The sequence below is a fragment of the Crinia signifera genome, chromosome 9 (genome assembly GCF_055691185.1).
Source record: "Crinia signifera chromosome 9, ASM5569118v1, whole genome shotgun sequence".
Taxonomy (NCBI): Eukaryota; Metazoa; Chordata; class Amphibia; order Anura; family Myobatrachidae; genus Crinia; species Crinia signifera.
Genome location: NC_139225.1, coordinates 131,733,905 through 131,753,624, shown reverse-complemented (window position 1 = coordinate 131,753,624; position 19,720 = coordinate 131,733,905). Strand labels below are relative to the sequence as shown.

Below are 19,720 nucleotides of genomic sequence, written 5' to 3'. Positions count from 1 at the left end.
AACACAATACTCTAGGTGAGGTCGTACCAATGACCTACTGTATACAGTGGCATTATTACTTCTTTCTTTCTACTGCTGATACCTCTCCCTATGCAACCAAGCATCTGACTTGCCTTCTTCATTGCTTTGTTACATTGCCTACCTGCTTTTAAGTCCCCTGAAATAGTGACACCTAGATCCCTCTCTTCCTCAGTAGTTTCCTTTATAGTGCCATTTATACTATATTGAGTCTTTGGACTTCTCAATACTTTTGGTCTAGGGGTGCCATTGAAACAAATTATGATACTGTAGGGCAGGCCTGAGCAACCTGTGGCTCTTTAGCTGTTGTGAAACTACAAGACCCAGCATGCCCTGCCACTGTTATGCTATTAGGGAATGCTAAAACGGTGGCAGATCATGCTGGGATGCATAGTTTCACAACAGCTGTAGAGCCACAAGTTGACGAAGGTCTGCTCCAGGCCGCTATGATCCAAAAAGTTAGCCTAGTTGTGAATATTGTCATAACTTTTCCTATAGAAACACAAATGCCCTCACTTGTTTGTTATTCTACATATCAACTCTTTTGTGTAGATCATTTTCACTATACTGTAACTATTATGTCCATTAAAAAAAAAAAATTAGAAACATTTTCACAAATAAATGTTTTGTCATTTGTTTTTGCATGGAGAAATGTTTTATTGATTCCAGTTGTCACTACATATATACAGTATATAAATACATTGGCAAGATTTTGTTTTAGGTCAAATAAATGCTTAATATTGAAGTGTGAAAGGTAGTAAACTCCAGTACTAGTGACGAGGAATAGCAGCCATCTTGTATTCGCAGGGAAGGTGGCCGGCGCTGCTTGCTTCAGGGCGTATGTCCAAGTACTCTGAAGACACTAATGGGGTCAGGGTGAACTTCTGAAGGAGTGTTGTAAAAAACAAAAACAGCTCCATGCGAACCAGACTTTCTCCGGGACACTGTCGCTTCCCTATACAAGTAATTACCAATAAAGTGAGTTCAAGCACCACAAAATTAATTTATACACACTAGAAGTAAAAAATGTGGGTGAAATTTTATAGAATGAGAGATTCAGAGACTGGGAGATTTCGTAAGAAATCTCTAGTTTTGTTAAAGCGGCAATCATTTACACTGCAAAACCAGGTTGAGTTTGCAGTGTAAAAGATTGCCGCTTAAAAAAACCCCTGGAGATTTCTTACCAAATCTCTCACTTTCTGAACCTCTCATCATATTAAATTTCACCCAGTTTGTCTGCTTATATTGTAGTGAGATAATGTATAAATGCAGTAAGATTTTTCAGCTTGTGTTACAAGATATACAGTATATTTACTGAAGGTTTACTTGAGAGAAATAAGAAAAATCCCACCGAGAAATCTGGCTTCTTCATACTCAATCATCTTCAACCAGTAGATATCTTTCTAGGCCTAAAGCAATCACCAGTTCCCAGGGTGTTGCAAAACTCAAATTTGGCGTCACAAACAGGATCCTCAGAGACTATGGGCCAGATGCACAAACTTTGAAAAGTGATAAAATGGAGAGTGATAAAGTACCAGTCAATAAGCACCTAACTGCCACATCACAGGCTGGGTTTGAAAAATGACAGGTAGGAACTGATTGACTGGTGGGTTATCACTCTCAATTTTATCACTTTTCAATGCTTAGTACATCTCACCCTCAAGCAGGATTTCCACTTTATAAGGACACCATGGCCAACACACAATCAAGTTTTGGAGGCAATATCTCAGCAGGTGGTAAGCTTAATATGATGAATATAGCACCTACTGTATTACGATGCCATACAATTTTTATAGTTCCCTGGCTATTCCTCTGTGGACAGGCTTTTTAGTGCCTCATTTAGTGACAGATGTCTATACTGGAAAATTGTGCTGACTACTTGCAATCACTGTTCAGTGCTACTTGAAGGGGTACATTTACTAGGATGGGAGTTATATTGAAGATGGGGTGCTGCCCCTAGCAACCAATCAGATTCTACTGATTTACCAACTTCTAGAAGACAATAGATATGAATCTGAATGGTTGCTATGGGTAACATCCCATCTTCAAAAGAACTCCTATCTCCATAAATTTGTGTCAGCTGGATGTATGGGCTGGCTCCCTTCCCAGAGTATATTCAGCATTGTCAGGATGAACAGCAGTGTGTGATTCTATTCCGTACTGTATTGATGAACAGCAGTTTGTGATTGCTTACCCCTGTCTATCAGAGACATAACCTGCCTCCTCTCTAATGGCAGTTGTCAAAGTTCAGGAGTGGAGCCAGTCATGCAGTAAAGGGTGGATACATGCAAGCAATCACTCCCTACTGAAGTTAGGCATACCCCTCTATAGACCCTGTATAGCAGCTGTATAAACGGAGTTGGACACTGATGAGTGACTTGCCCTGCTCTCCTCATGGGACTGTCAGTTTGGCTGCTCAGATAGACTTTTCTAATCTCCATACAGCTCTGACCTGTCAATCGAGCCACCACATTATAGCTGGTGATGACGTATCCAAGCGAACGGTTCAGCCTAAGCCCCCACTGCAGGGTTTCATTTCTAAACAAGTATATAACACTATAAATGTAGTTTCCCTATACTTCAACACTTTGCACAGGACACCACAACATTTTATAGGGCACAGCTAATTAAGTTGATATTGGCCATGTCGGCATTCATAACGGTATGTTGACACTGAAATGTGAATATGGTCATAATGTCAACAGTGCACTTCTAATTAATCCAGAACCCTAAGGCTTACTAGGTACTTCCAGGAATGGGACCTGGTAAGTCCCCTTCCTTCCAAGTGCATACCATTCCATCAATAAATCCCTCTAGATATGTATTGAATATAAAAGGCACGGCACCTGCAGAGAAAGGCAGCAGAGCCAGGCTCTTCTTTGGTGCTCCATCACCATCCAAAAACCGCTCTGGACTGAACACCTCCGGCTGGGGAAAGTATTTAGGATCCTTCAGTACAGTCGTCAGCAAGGGGAGCACATCTATGTCCTTATATGTGGAAGAGAGATGTATGAAGATTTGCTTACACATATAACATTGCAAACATTATTCTCATTAAAAATTAAGGGATTTGTGACGTGTCGCAGGTTGGGTTTTGGGGCACATAAGTGGTATGCAAACTCTGATCGTACTGGGAAATTCTTGGCCCATTTACTGAAGCAGGAGAACCCCCCTAATATTATCCCTATGATTAAGTTAGAAAATGGCGAGGTAGTGACAAAGACCCCTGAGATCTCAGAGCTTTTTTCCACACATTTGGAAGAAGTTTATAGATCTAAACTTAATCGGAGTAATGGAGAAATTGACGAATACCTGGCACGGATAGATCTTCCCAGCTTGTTGCCCACATCAAGAGATATTTTGGAGGCCCCCTTGTCAGTAGAGGAAGTGAAGGTTGCGGTTAACTCCTTTCCAGGGGGTAAAGCCCCCGGCCTGGATGGTCTTCCCGGGGAGGTGTATCAGAAATTTATAAACAATCTAGGCCCGCGGCTGCTGAAAGTTTTCCAGCATATGGAGGCCGAGGAAAGTATTCCTCAGTCAATGACTGAGGCTGCCATAATAATGATTCCCAAAAGTGGAAAAAACCCTAACCGAGTGGACTCATACAGGCCTATATCTTTAATAACGGCAGATGCAAAGATATATGCCAAAATTTTGGCAACCAGACTCCAGACAGTAATACATCAAGTGGTTCACCCTGATCAGACTGGGTTTATGGTGGGGAAATCCACTATGATCAATCTTAGAAGGGCATATACTTACCTTCAGGGCATAGAGCTGGGGGGGTCGGACGCCTTGCTCGCATCCTTTGATGCGAACAAGGCGTTCAACTCGGTCGAATGGCCATTTCTGTGGAGGGTGTTGCGGGCACTTGGGTTTGGGGAAAGGTTTATTAAACGGATATCTTTGCTCTATCGGGACCCTAAAGCTAGAGTGACCATCAATGGGTATACGTCTCCCCCCTTCTCTCTCTCCAGAGGCACGCGCCAGGGGTGCCCTCTATCCCCCCTGCTGTTTGCAGTGGTGGTGGAGCCTCTGGAGTGCGTCCTGCGGGCGGCTCTGGGGGGAGGGTACGGGGGAGGGGGGCCCTGTAGAAATCTAGTCTCGCTGTACGCAGATGACCTCCTGGTTGGTCTTGCGGTACCTGGAGACCTGCCAGGGGTGATAAAATTGATTCAGGATTATGGGGGATACTCTGGGCTCTCAATGAATTGGGGTAAATCTAATTACATACGGTTAGGGAAAAAAGAAGGGATAAGTCCAGTGTTAGAAGTACAGCTAAAACATGTGGAGAAATTTCGGTATTTGGGAATAGTGGTTGCGAGAAACTCAGCTGAATATATCCCCGATAATCTCATCCCGTTTATCAATGATCTCAGGTCAAAGTGTAGAAGCTGGGCAAGGCTCCAGATTTCACAAATTGGCCGGGTTAACCTGGTCAAGATGGCCATATTGCCCAAGTTCTTGTATATTGCCCAACACTCCCCCGTTTTCTTTAAGGATGAACATTTTAGGAAGATAAAGAGTATTGTCTCCTCATTTATATGGAGGGACAAACTCCCAAGAGTTAGAATGAAAATCATGTGCCGAGATAGGGAAAGGGGTGGTCTGGCCCTCCCAGATTTTAAACTATATTATATGGCCGCACAGATGGTACAAATTTGTGCATGGGTCAAGTCAGAGGAAGTCCCTGATGAATTACGTAGTCTGGTGGAGCGGGTGGATCCAGACTTTTCGCCTCTACAAAGATTGTTTGTGAGAAGGCTTCGCCGGGATCTCCCTTCTTTAATCAGCCAGTCGGTTAAGGTATGGAGATGGACCGGTAAATTAACGAAAACTGTGGGTATGGACCCGGACACCCCTATCTTTTCCCTGCCAGGAATGAGGGAACTTAAAGAACAACAAGGTGGGACAGTTTGGAGGTCATATGGAATTACGAATGTGGGACAATGGTGTCAAGATGGGACAGTAAAGTCCTTTTCCCAGTTGCAATCAGAGTTTAGTATACCCAAGGAAGTATTCTTTAGATACCTGCAAGTAAGAAGTGCGTTGACACAGGGGGGTAGGCCTGATACCTGGGCGGTGGAGGAGGCCCCTTGTAAAGTCTTTATAAAACAACTTACTAAAGGGAAGCGAATGTCCAAGATGTACCAGTACCTCCAGTCCTTCTCTCAGTCCGAGGAATTGGGGGCCCTCCGGGTTAAATGGATTGAGGATATTCCCCAGCTGGATGAGAATGGGTGGAGGGTGGCTCTGGCAAGTCCCCGGCACTCAACTAACTTAATGCGGACACAACAGGTCCAATTTAATATTCTTCACAGGATCTATATTACCCCGGTCAAAATGAAAAAATTCTCGGGGTCTGCATCAGATGGTTGTCCCAAATGTAGGGGTAGGCCGGCTACGTTTGATCATTTACTTTGGAGTTGTAGGGATATCAGTAGGTTCTGGGGGGAGATAACGGAAACCCTTGTCCAAATAGGGGTTCCGAGAGCTGCGTTAAGTAAAATGAATATGGTTTTAGGGATATGGAAGGAAGCCGCAATTAACGGTGAGATGAGGCAATTGGTTAGAAGCCTAGTGGCCCTTGCCAAGGTTATAATAGCCCGACGATGGATGTCCCCACTGGCTCCGCACTACGGAGAATGGGTTAACCTGGTAAATCAGACTAGCGAACATGAAAAATACCTACATGCCTCGAGGAGGTACGCTCGCTAAGTATCAGGGAATTTGGGGTCCCTGGAATAGGTCAGGATTCTACAAAGCCTGTAACACGGAGGGGGCTAATCTGTAGGGGGGGGGGGGAGGGGGAGGGGGGAGGGGGGAAGGGAGGAAAATACTTTTTTTTTTTTTTTTTTGGTTAGGCGGCCAGTTCCGCAGTGGGTAGGTAGAGGGCACGGGGGGGACCTTCAGATCAGTATAGAGTTCTGTGGTCCTGCCCCAATATAAATGAATTGCTTAGACAAGCACGTCTACACAAAGGGTGCACGGGTACACAAGTGGTATCGCAGCTAGGAAACGAGCCCTAGAAGGATGAGATAGAACGCTTGGCCTGATGGCAATAAGACTCGTAGGACTAGTTTGTAGGCACAGTATGGAGACACTGAAAAGGGGGGCACAGAGTATGCCAATGTAAAGGGTTAGTAATAGGATTAATCCTGGTAGATAGGGGGGGGGGGAGTGGTTTACATAGAAAGGGGGAGGGCGTCACTTAATTTAAACTTTATGGTCAATGGACACTATTTCCCATACTTGATGGAGAGGTATCAGTAATGGGGACACACAAGACACCCTCTATATAGAGAGCACATGTGGCTCAAATGGGAATTTTTTTTTTTGTCCTCTCTCTCTCTCTCTCTCTCTCCTTCTCTCCCCCCGCTCCTTTATGCCTCCTGCCTTACAAAGTGGGCGTATATTTCCAGAGAGTTGGGATCACCAAAAAAAAGGGGGGGTTAAGGGGGTAAATGCATGTGATAGATTCGCCGGGGCAACCTACGGACGGCAAGGAAAGAAGGAGAGGGAAGTGAAGGGAGAAGGAGGGAAAGTGAACGAGGAAAAAAGGAGCTAGAGAAGTGAGGAATAAGGGCAACAACTCTTCAGTATATTCTAAGTCAATAGAGTGTTGGGCAAGCAAGAGACAGTATGTTCGGTTAGGGAAAAAGAAAGGGATGGGGCCAGGAAAAAAACAGTGGAACAGAGTGGGAGAAAGGGGGATATTTCGGGGGCTAGAGGAGGGCCAGGGAACAGCAAGCCGTTCAACAAGCCGGTTAATGTAATCATGTTTGGATATAAAAGACTATGTTAAAATAAATAGGTTGAGGATTGTAAATATATGTACATACATTTGCTTTGTTGCTGTGATTTTTTGTGTTTTTTGTGACCTTTTTTTTTATTGGTGTATTGTCATGTATGTTTTTGGTACTGAAAAAGTAAAATAAAAACGAAATAAAAAAAAAAAAAAATTAAGGGATTTGTAATTCTATCTTCTACATTTTCCAAGTGAACCTGCAGAGAATAGTCACAAGAATTAGGGGAATTCAATACAAAGAACATGTAACATCACTGAGAAATGAGTAACTGCTTCCCCACAAGTTGGCATTTATCCATCTATTGATCTCTGGTTTGTTCCTGATTCCTGTCACCCACTATAATAGACCAGTTCTAGATTCTAGGATCGGTGCGGTGTGATATAAAATAGAGTTTTTCCTCTCCAAGTTATGCAGAGTATTTACCTTGGGGATGACGTAGCCTCGGACTGAGGTCTCCTCTGTTGTGCGGTGGGGCAGTCCAGTGGGAATAATATCACTGAATCTCTGGATCTCATGGATTACAGCTTCAGTATAAGGCATCCTGAACCGGTCTTCTGCTGAGGGGCACTTATCACCTATTACCTGGTCTAGCTCCTTCTGGATCTTCCCTAAATAATAAAGCAATTGGAAGTTATCCTGCACTTGTAGGTGGTAGGCCCAGGTTCAAAATCATAATTTCGGCCCCCTTTCTTTACTTCAACCCAAGTTCACAATATGCAACACGGCAGTGGGTGACAGAGAGAGGCAGAGGGTGATGGAGAGGTGTGTGTTTGGGGGGGAAAGGAGTGGGTGACAGTGGTAGCAGTGATATGTTAATATTGAATTTAGAACATAACGTAAAATTGTAAAGGGGTCAATAATTAGGGGAGTATTGTGTTTTATTCCTGATATAGCCAAAAAATCTGAGCCTGATTCAGAGGTGCATGCAGGGATGCCACTAGGAATTTTGGGGCCCGGGACTAATTTCCAGTTCAGGCCCCCCCATCTTCCCCCTCCCTTCACATACCGCCTGACTCCTGCTGCAGGTCCCAAAGCACAGGCTTCTTCAATGCAGGACGCCAGTGGCCAATTAAAATGCAGCACCGGCTGGTGAGCCAATCAGGGTTCGTGTACCGGCATCCACTCTGATTGGCTAACGGTACACAAGCTCTGATTGGCTCAAAAGCCGGTGCAGCATTTTAATTGGCCACCGGTGTGCTGCATTGAAGAAGCAGGCAGCACAGCAGAGGCAGTCGGGGGGAGGGGGTATCCGGTGGGCAAAATGAGCTGCCCGGGCTCTTCCAGAGGCCGGGGCCCAGGACTGCTGTACCCACAGCACCCCCTGTTGGCGGCCCTGGGTGCATGCAAACTCTGTTGCGACTGCGCTTTGGTTATGCAGATGTACAAAGGATATGCTAACACCACAGCCTCCACCATATTTCTGTTGAGATAGCCAATGGCAGCATTTCAAATCTGGTGCTTGTGTACAAAGATTTGCCCACAGATGCATATTGTTCTGTTCATTCGCAGGTTTAGACATCCCCCAAAATGGTTGCATCACATCAAAATTCAAATAGGAGAGCCACACCAACTGCCACCCCAAACATTGCCAAGTATAACCAGCCAGGAATCACTGGCAGTTGGTTTGTCTCCCCTATATGAATTTTGGACTGCGTGCAGCTCCACCTCTGGATCCGCCACTGGTCGCCGTACCAACGGTACTTCCTATAAAAGCTTCCTGTTTTATCCCAAGATCGATAGACTTAGACTACTGCGCAGTGCCACTGGCAAATGTGTAGTCCAAAGAAATCACAGAGATCTACCAACCACTGAATCGGGCCCATTATACCCAATCCAATATTATCGTCATTACCTTGAATGTCTGGATATTTTAGCAGAATGAGGCAGCCATATCGGAGCGTGGTGCTGACAGTCTCTGTCCCAGCAAAGAACAAGTTTACTGTAGATGCCACAAGATTCTTCATGTGAAACTCTGTGTGTGGATTCTCCTTATCCTGGGCAAATAAGACACATAAATAATAGGCACCGAGTCACTGTCTTCCTGGTGATTCTTAAGCGTACACCCTTGGCGATAAAATTTGAGAAAATCGCTCATTATAGCCCGCCTGAGTGATGTCGCTCATTTTATCGCTCAGTGTGTACCTGTGTAAAAAACTTGCGGCGCCGGCGTCCCTGCAGTGCTGGAGCGGGCAGGGGTGTCCGTGCCACGGGGAACCTGCGACGCTGTCATTGTGTATAAAGCTGGCGGCGGCCGGTGGGGTCCCTGCAGTGAATAGAAAATAACTAGCGCTTCCCGCGCCGCCGCGCGCATAGCGCTAGTTATTTTCTATTCACTGCAGGGACCCCGCCGGCCGCCGCCAGCTAGATACACAATGACAGCGCCGCAGGTTCCCCCGCGGCACGGACACCCCTGCCCGCTCCAGCACTGCAGGGGCGCCAGCGCCACAAGTTTTTTACACAGTTCGCTAACCCTCCAATCTGGTGGTGAGGGGCGAACTGCCGCCCTCCAAGTGCCGGCGCCCTAGGCAAATGCCTAGAGCTGCCTAGTGGTGGCGCCGGCCCTGCCGTTGTGGATCGTACACCATGAAGTACCAGCTGTCGGCAATTGTAGGCTCCAAATTTTTTTTTATAAAATAATGTCAACCTTTTGACTTTTAACCTTCCCATTGTTCACCAAATGCATGTGTCTACCTTCCGACCTTATAAACCTTAGCCATGTTGTTCTATTTTAGGTGTTGACTAAAGGCCTGTCAACCTTCAGTGGTCAACCCAATGCATGTCGACTTTAATAGGGTCAAGCTAATGACCGTATCCCACTAGAACAAGCTACTACCAGAGCCAGAGTATCTGCAACAGTAAATGAAACTTATGGGGCCTACACATGGGGCGATTTCAGCCCATTTTCTATGCAATCTAACTAAATTGCTTAGAAAATGACCCTACATCGCTCCGTGTGTAGGGCCATCGCTCAGCACAGTCGCCCTGTGTGTAGGCCCCATTACCCCTCATCTTATTGCTATGATATGCGGAGATAGGAATTTATGTTTATCACGGGTAAATAATGATACATCGACCCTTAAGAAACAATAAACAAAAAAAACCTGTAAAATGACGACGTTTTGCTTCATTTCACCTGCTGTAACTTTATCAAAAAGCAGTCAATAAAGTGACGGGGAGAGTAAGGATTCAGAGTCTTGAGGCTGTCTGTCACCATCTCCTGGACAAATTCCTTCAGGTCTACCAAATACTGCATCCCTCTCTGATGGGGACCAGGAAGACGGTGCAGGAACCCATGGAAGTTGTAAAACATCTGCAGTCATGAGAGTAGATTAGACCTATTGCTAAAACAGATATGTGAACAGCAAGTAATCAACTAATCAGATCAGCACAGTTGTCAGAAGAACAAGCAATGGCCAAATCGGCATGAGAGGAGATAAGAATCCCAGGTTTTCCTATGAAGGTTAGGTGATAAGCTTGTCACTGGGCAGAACTGGTTAGGGTCTGGCTGTATGTCATGGGGGTTAGCCAATCCCAATCAGGAGAGTTTACTTGGAATAAAGGGTATATAAGGGAGTCCCCAGAGGCAGAAGGCACGCCCAAAACCTGTTTTCAGTGTTTCTTACTTGTCACTGCTTTGTGTTTTGTGCGGAGGCGCAGCAGGTCAGGGGAACGCTGCATTTTTGTGGCTTTTAGTATGAACATGATCATTGCGAGGCACCTACCCTCGAATCATTGGCAAGATTGTCCTGCACTGCACGAGGGGACCTGGGCGTTACTTGTGCTGTTAATGTCTAGTCTGGTCCATGAGGATTAGGTGAGCCCCCGTGATGATAGGTGCATCAATTGGGAAGGACATTCCAGTCGACCCCCGGGGCATGGCCCAAGGAAAGCAAAGCTAGAGCAACAATGCAGCAACCACTGGCCACCTTTCCCTTATTAGGGCAATTACCGATTTGAATAAAAGGCTGTGACCTTTTAAGCCAAGCCATCCTGTGTCCGAGTCATTATTTTACACCTACATAAGTTTTACATGGTAGGAATCTTAGGTTGTTGTACTTAGGTTAGTTTTAATTTATTTTGAATTAAAGGTTATGCGTTAAGGAGTCAAGGTTGAATGTTTTATAGAAATAAACTAATGGAGCTCTTAATGTGGTGCTCTGGTTCAGAGGTCATTCAAGTGACTAGCTGATATATCGTGAGCAAAAGTAGGGGGAATACCCTTGGGTAATGACAGTGATGTATGCATTGGACGCCATGCAGCGCCCAGGAATCAGCATAAGCTATTACACAATCTTAAGCCCGCCCCCAGACTTTTATGAAACTAGCCAATGGGAGCCACCTGCCTATGCCCCTGTTGACAAGTAGCAAAAAGAAACTCCAAAAGCACAAAAACTATCCACTGAATTAAGTTCTATAAAATTACTATAAAACCATGGGCGGTCCAAGTTCTGCGGCACTACGAGATGCCGGCCGATCTCGGATGTTATTGTAAAGTGGCATTCACTTAGAAGGCAAAAAACCATGCTCTGGAAGCGATTATCCCTTTACAAAAAGATCAAGTTCGTCCAGCACTCCGCACAGCCGCTGAATTCGGGGGCCATTACATCCCGCCCCATATCTTCCCGAATAAGGCTGCACTAGATAGAGGAATAATGTACGAGAGAAAGATTTGTCAACAGGGTGGTGCACACCCCGCTCTATTATTATCAATACATATATTTCATAATAATAGAAATGAGAAATTACAAATATGGGGCCAATCTTCATAATTACTGTTATAGATAATGGACCAGATGCACTAAGCTTCAAAAGTGATAAAGTAGAGAGTGATAAACAGCCAGCCAATCACAGCTTGTGACATAGCAAGTAGGAGCGGATGGCTGGCTGTTTATCACTCTGCAATTTATCAGTTTTGAAGCTTGATCCATCTGTCCCTATATCTGATAGATAGATAGATAGATAGATAGATAGATAGATAGATAGATAGATAGATAGATAGATAGATAGATAGATAGATAAACCCTTTTGTAGGGGCTTCTCACACATTGATACTCACTAAACCCCACGTAGAGTTCATGAAGCGCAAGGTCCCATTGATATTACTCAGCAGAGTCAGGAACCGCTCATCCTTGTACTCATAATGCTTCCCAAACACAATGGAGCAGATAATGTTGGATACAGCGCAGCCAATGAGGAACGTGGGGTCAAACGGCTTCCCTATGTACAGACACCAAATAGTAACATCAGTGACACCAGTAACAGCAGGGTGACATAGGGCCTTATTCTAGTTCACTCTTAGAGGCAAATTCCTTCTCAAATGGACAAAACCATGTGCACTGCAGGTGGGGCAGATGTAACATGTGCAGAGAGAGTTAGATTTGGGTGGGGTTTTTCTCCAAAGTGAGATCTATATTGCAGTGTAGAAAGTGATGCCACTGCTATGGGGCCCAGGCTGCCTTTAAGGCCCGCTACACCCCCAGCACCTAGTTTAGCATGGCATTGATTGGGCAGCCGGGAAACAAAAGACTAGAAACTCCCCTGTTGGTCACACCCTCTCTGCTGACAGACCCAACTGCAAGCATGAACTGCTACGGTTTTTGCTCACCTCCGCCACCACATTGGTGAGCTGTTAGATGCCTTCTTAACAGGGACATAGGGGGATTATATACGGTCAATCTCCATACGAACGGGCACGATCGGGATCGGCCATATACATCCCAACAATACCAATGGAGAGTACAAATTTATGAAGCAGCCATATTTTTCAGATTAGTATTCTCTGATGTCTTAGCTGTTCGTATTTGGGTCCCGGAAATACGGCAGCCAAATATGTACGAGCCACCAGCATTGTACGGATCCACCAAACATGGTGATGAGGCATGGAACTGCAGGAATGAAACAGCAAGGTGCATCTAGATGAAGCAGATTCCAAGATCAGATTACAATAACAACTTTCTCCCATGTAGATAAATGTCTCTCCCCCAGTACTTATAAGTCCAGTCTTGAGTCTCTTGACTCCGACATTATCATTGGGTTGAAACAATTGTGCTTCTCCGGACTAGTCATCCAAATAATCATGTGTGTCTACTGACCCAGGCATTGAGACCAAAGCTTCTGGAGCAGATTTTACTCCATCAACCACGTGTAACCATTTACGGTCTTGTAATAAAAGCAGGTATCAGTGCCACCTTACACTGGGCTCAATGTCCATTATGTATGACAATGACCCTCTACATTGTATAACCTTTGTGATTAATACACTTCTGCTCTCCATGGTAGTTACGTGCCCAAACAGTCTGTCCTACAGACAAAGCCTGGCGCCACGTGTGACTGCTACAGTTGTGGTGACCAATCAATCCATGAATATTTGGCTTGATCAATTTCAGTCCGGACGCAAGGTTCCTACCCAGGAAGAACATAGCTGGGGTTTTGATTGGATGTGGCATGAACCAAATTCCTGTATACAAAGAAGTAATTGGAAATGTTGTACTGAAATGTACCCTTGTTTGTGCGCATTACATGGCAAGCTTGATTTAAAGCTTGTATAATACAGTGAGCCATATCATTTGTATTTCGGTGATAGGGAGTGGATGTATTCTTCTTCATGGAGGTCTGAAACTCTTCAGCATTAAATTTAGGCCCATTATCAACTGCTCTGGTACCCATGTTCTGGCAAAAGACTCCTCAACATTTTAACTGTATGCAAAACTGAAGAGGAAGGGACCGTAAAAAGTTGGAACAGTCAACCCACACCACCAGAAATATGGACCCCACAAATCCCTGCAAAGTCCACTTGAATCTGCTGCTACAACCAGGCATCCAGAAAACTCTGGCAATATCCTCTTACTACTGATCCAACCCTGGCCACTACAGAAAAAGAAAACCTCCTGGACAGTGCCTTAATTTTCACTACAACTAAGTTGCCCACATGGAGTTCTTCCAAGACTCTCACTCGCAGTTTGACAGGCATGGTGAACTACCACCCCTAGAGAAGAAAGCTGGCATCAACTGTCAACTTATGCTTCTTTTTGTGTTCCTGTGAATCCATGAGCCAGGATGGGGTTTTGAATATTCTCCCATCTGAGATGGCAGATTAACCACTTGCATCATTGAAAAACATCCTACATTTTGGGTTGATTAGGCAGTCCATAAATGCAATGTTCACCTACAGTAAGAACTGGGCCCAATGCTGCATCCTTGCAGCTGCAGTTACAGGAATACTGTTACGAGCTGCCTCTGGCAGATCTGTGTTACTGCAGCCTGACTTCTGTATGTGCAGTCTCACCTGTCATACTTAGGCCATTAGCACTCTTCCTGTGTGTCTGGCAACTTAGCTGTGGTGATTAGGGGGTTTGTCCTTTCTGGTTGTTTTCATTGGGAATGCTCCCTATATTACCCAGCCTGCCCTAAGCTCTGTGCTCGTTATACTGCTAGTTTCTAGCGCTATTGCTGGTCATATCTGATTACTCCTATAGTCTCTGAATAACCTGGTTCTTTGAATGTACTGGTTATTGTGCATATTCTGTGCACTGCAGCCTGTATGTAACTGCTCTGATTGATAGAAGGGAGCTACAAGATAGGGGAACTGTCCCATCAGATGCAAAGTGACACAGATAGATGGGATCTACAAGGTAGTAGGTCTGTCCCTCCTGATGCAGAGTGACACAGATAGATGGGATCTACAAGGTAGTAGGACTGTCCCTCCTGATGCAGAGTGACACAGATAGATGGGATCTACAAGGTAGTAGGACTGTCCCTCCTGATGCGGGGTGATTTTGAAAGAAAATGTTATGAGCTGAAAAATCTCTCTGTACAGTACCTTCCGTTTTGCTACATTCCTCTGCAAGAAACTTTGCCTCTTCCTGAATTCTCTCCTCAATGCTTCTCTTCCCCATTCCAAAATTCCTTAAGGTGTTAAGTGCAAAACGGCGCATTTGCTTCCAACGCTCCCCATTGCTGCCTGTGATGCCTGGGAGATCGAATATTCAATTAGTTATATGTCTCAAATGGAACTATGTGATATAGTATTAATTGTCTCAAAAATATGACATCACAACTCACCATATCCTTTGAGCACATATTCAGCCAATGGTAATCTTCCTCTTCCGCTGAATGCATCTTTCTGGTCTATCAAGGTCTCTTTCACTACATCATATCCGCAAAGCACCACTGTTGGCTTAGATCCAATATATACAGTGAATACTGGGCCATATTTTTCCTGAAACTGCACAGATAGCAAGGAGTGAATGCAAAATACAGTATTATTTGTAAAATACAGAATGTTTGACTTGTATAGGCTAGGGTAGTGGTTCCCAAACTTTCTTGCATACCAGCAACCTAGAGATTCAGAATTAATTTCAAAATGTCATCCTAATGCTACCCATATACTTATGCAATCAGGCACCAGTAATAGCATAGCAGTCCCACCAAGTTACAAGTCCAGAAGTGAAGCTATATAATACATAAGTGCCTCAGAGGGTTATGCGTGTGGAACTTAAATATGATAGGCTTGCCTGAAGAGGTGAGTTTCAGGGAACGCTTGAAAGTTTGGAGGTTAGTGGAGAGTCTTATGCGTTTCACTGGTATTTGGTTATAAATTAAGGTAATGCAGTACTTAATATATGAATCCTTCTATTTCGATAGATAGATAGATAGATAGATAGTTAGTAACAGGTTCACCGTTCAGATAAGATACAGCAGGCAGTTTTCAGCACTTGAGCACACATGCCACAACTCCACTTTACATTAGGGTTCATACAAACAAAAAACAATAAAGAGTATTTTGTCTAAGCAGCGCTCCTTGCATGTGGTCCAAGTCCTTGGTGCTACAACACTTCTGTCTACTTACTGGCCTCTATCGGGTGTCAGCGCAATGAGCAGTACACTACACAAGGTTTAAACCTCTTTCCCTTCTGCAATTAGCCAAGTTCCCACCTGTGGCTGTGCAGATTTGAAAACCTGGCATGGAGCCGTGTGCCTGAAAGCCCATCCGTCTTTCCTCCAGGCACACATCAGAGACCCATTCCTGGCTTTGCAGTGAACACAGTTCTTTAACCTGGCTGCAAAGCACTTTCTCTGAAATTGGACGGTTCCTTAACCCTTTACAGGGCAGCTGTGATCAGAGAAATGTATCACTCTCTGGTGAAACTAACCCTGTTCCCCGGTGTAATAGATAACATTTGCATTACTGGCAAGTATTGAACTCCTCATTAGATACATTATATGAGAAAATATATACAAGTATGGCTCAGCAAGAAAGGTAACAAAATCTCATACCTGTCTAATGTTCTCTCTTTCATTCTAATTCTCTGTCAGGTGTGATCAGATTCCTAAAGGCAAAATTTCGGCAGCGCCCCCCCCCCTCCAGTAAAGATAATAAACACCCCCCTCCAACCCCCCCGCCCATTCCCTCGTGCCTTACTTTCCGCTGTCCTTCAGTGCCAGGGACCCGCAGTCGGCTCCTCTCTTGGCTTCTGCTGATATGAAAATTGGACCATACCAAAATGTCTGCCCCCATAGAGCAGACAGTTTCAGAGAACAGTCTGCTTTATGGGGACGGACATTTTATGATGGTTCATTTCAGCAGAAACCAGGAGGGGAGCCGGCTGTGGGTCCCTGGCACTGAAGGACAGCGGAAAGTAAGGCACGGGGGCATGGGCGTCGGCGCGTGCGCGGGGGGGGGGGTGTTTGTTTGGCATTACAATAGCCCCGCAGACCCCCGGCACCCGCACTTACACAGTGCCCCCCATGACCGCGGGGTCTGTGGAGCTATTGTAAGGCCCCGTACACAGCAGAACGATCCTGATTGTTAGTAGATCGTTAGCAGATTGTGTGATGGTCCCATGATCTGTTGGAGCACACGGTCTGCTAACGATCTGCATCCAATCTGATCCCAATCCGATCTGAGTCTCTATCCAGTTGAATGGATCTTTTACAGATCCTACCTGCAGCAGGTAGGATCTGTAAAATGACCAAACGACAGGGGGGACGTGCATCGGATTGGAATCGGATCGGAATCAGATCTAAACATGGAAAAACATGCCCGATCTACATACAATCTGCATCCAATTGGTCGGAATTAGATCCAGATTGATGGAATTGAGCCCTAATCGTTCTGGTGTGTACAGGGCCTTACGCAACTGCCTAAAGGGAAGATCAGCAGCTGGTATTCTCTGCTCATCTGTCAATGATAACATCATGTCACAGAAACAGGTTTGAGGTTGGTACTCTGCCTTTATTAATACCACCTTCATGTGTGAGTTGTTATGATGCTACCACTGGGAGGTACTGGACCATCCTTCCTACAGCCCTGATCTGGCACTGAGTGATTTCTATCTCTTTGGACCATTAAAGAAGCACCTGGGAGGAATTTGATTTCCTCCCTGGGAGTTCATCAAGCTGTTATGCTTTGACTTTTAGGCGTTTGACGCTCATTACTTCTTTCCCGTCTAGTAAATACAGTATACTGTATGAGTTGAATACATTTACGCAATGAGAAGTTGTTACCTTATTTATTGAACCACCCTCATATTAAAGGGAAGAATCTTTGGTACTTGTTTCCTAGCACGGCGCCACCGATGTAGATTGTATGGCATCGGATGTGTAAAATCGGTCGCATCGCATCGACCTATTTGACCCGATTTTTTATTGTACAGCCACCCTGATGGCTGATTCCTATGTTAAATGCCCCCCCCAGATCCAATTTTTCATTGTATACCCACCCTGATGGGTAATTACTATGTCAAATGCACCCCCATTGTTAACGCCACGCCACGATCAACGCCAACCCGAAGCGTGGCGAGCGGCAGCGGTACGCGTCCTCCGACCTTTTCATACCCCCACTATCCACGTCGGCGTGGAGTTGATTTTATATAGTGTGGTGAGCCTGAAGCGTGGGGAGCGGACGCGCATTACTTCACATGTATTCCGCGTCCGGTCGCCACACTATATAAAATCAACTCCACGCTGACGTGGATAGTGGGGGTATGAAAAGGTCAGAGGACGAGTACCGCCGCCCCTCGCAGGCTCACTGCACTCGCCACGCTTCGGGTTGGCATTGATCGTGGCATGGCGCTAACAATAGGGGGGGCATTTGACATACTAATTAACCATCATGGTGGGTATACAATTAAAAATCAGGTCTGGGGGGGGGGGGGGCATTTTACATTGTAATCAGCCATCAGGGTGGCTGTACAATGTAAAATTGGGTATAATCGCGTCGCATCGCATGCCATGCGACCGATTTTAAAATTGTATAGGAACGTCTTTAAACCCCGAAAATCGGGTCGGTCGGGTCTGATCGGGTCCCATCGAATACCTTAAGTTATGGTATGCGATGGGACCCGACGGGCGCCGTGCTAGGAAACAAGTACCGAATCTTTTACATTCGTTATGATCCTCCCCTTTTAAGCCATTCTACCATTGTATACAGTCACTTATAAATCTATAAATCACACCCAAGCAGAAATAGTCATATACTTGTAGAGAATATCTGTCGTTTTTCAGTTACAAAAAGCAGAATTAATAGTAGACAACCAGATACAAATAAATGTAGTACATAATATAACTGGCTAGATTTTGAGATGAATGTCTCTGTTATTGCTCGGTTTTGTACAGTACATTCCTGTATTAGGCCCATAGCATCCATTCCTGTAATAGTTTAGTGTAAATTATTTTAATTACCTTTCGGAGTGAGTGAAGGAACTTCCTAGGTGTCAACTGGAAAATATTACCTATCACAGGTAATGAAGGAGGACCAGGTGGCAGAAGAGATTGCACCTTGGTGGCTTTTTTCAGCCATGCTGTGCAGATTAGACCAAGCAGAACAAGAATAATGACAGCAGTAGGCAGCCACATGTTCTGACTCTCTCTCTGTCTCTGTAAAACTGTGATCTGCTGCGCAATAGGATTTATCTTTGATGAAGCTTGCAAAGGATCTCATGTGTTTGGAAATATGTGACGTGTATGTTAAGCAATCATCTGTTGTCACAGAGAAAGATACTTGGCCAAATCTGTACTAAGCTTTAAAAAATGGAGCGGGATAAACAACCAACCAACCAACTCTCAGCTGACGCGTCAGCACAGAGCTGCTATTGGGCCTAATTCAGACCAGAACGCAGGACAAATTTGTTCTCAAAATGGGCAAAACCATGCTGCACTGCAGGTGGCCAATATATTATTCCATATGCAGAGAGAGTTAGATTTAGGTGTGCATTTTGTTTCTGTGCAGAATAAATATGGTCTGCTTTATTTTTACACTGCAATTTAGATTTCAGTTCCAACATACTTCACTCAAATCTAAAGCTGGCTATACACTTGTCCGATTCTGATGGATCGTGCAAGGAAACCTGGTGAAAAGTGGCCAAATCAGATGTGTATGACATCTGATCCAATACAATGCACGGTACCGTGTGCATTGGTTTGGAGTTGGAGATCAAACGTGCCTGCATGTCCAATCTCCGACTCGGACAGCCACCTGGCAGCAGGGAATGGGATTGCATGCGATATACTGTACTGTACAACATGCAAAAGGACCGTGGAGAATTCACAGTATGTATGGGCACCTTTACTCTCTATGCACATGTTACATCTGCCCCACCTGCAGTGTACATGGTTTTGCCCATCTGGAGAACAAATTTGTCCTACAATAAGGTCTGAATTAGGCCCATTATCTTTTCAGGTATCTAATGCACAGTGATCACTCGCCACTCCATTAGGTACAATAGGCCTGATTCAGACCTGCTCGCTAGGCTGCTAACACATCTCCTCACATGCATCCGCACTGGGGAAAAAGTCATTTGATGGCCGCTCACCTTCTAATGATTTTTCCAATGTTCATCATGAAAAGTCAACCAGGATTGACTTTTCCAGTGTGCGCTTCCTGACGAATTCTG

The 19,720-nt window shown here is 45.0% G+C and overlaps 1 protein-coding gene across 1 annotated transcript; it reads right to left on the bottom strand.

Annotated features, from left to right (window-relative positions):
* Positions 1-640: 640 nt before the first annotated feature.
* Positions 641-18,727, bottom strand: LOC146036054 (cytochrome P450 2G1-like). The gene is made up of 9 exons (XM_083159824.1): positions 18,510-18,727; positions 14,889-15,051; positions 14,647-14,796; positions 11,884-12,044; positions 9,961-10,137; positions 8,680-8,821; positions 7,251-7,435; positions 2,865-3,006; positions 641-973 (listed from the first exon to the last, which is right to left on the bottom strand). Exons 1-9 carry the CDS (start codon positions 18,681-18,683, stop codon positions 789-791), a joined length of 1,479 nt encoding a protein of 492 aa, XP_083015950.1. The 5' UTR covers positions 18,684-18,727; the 3' UTR covers positions 641-788.
* Positions 18,728-19,720: the final 993 nt, after the last annotated feature.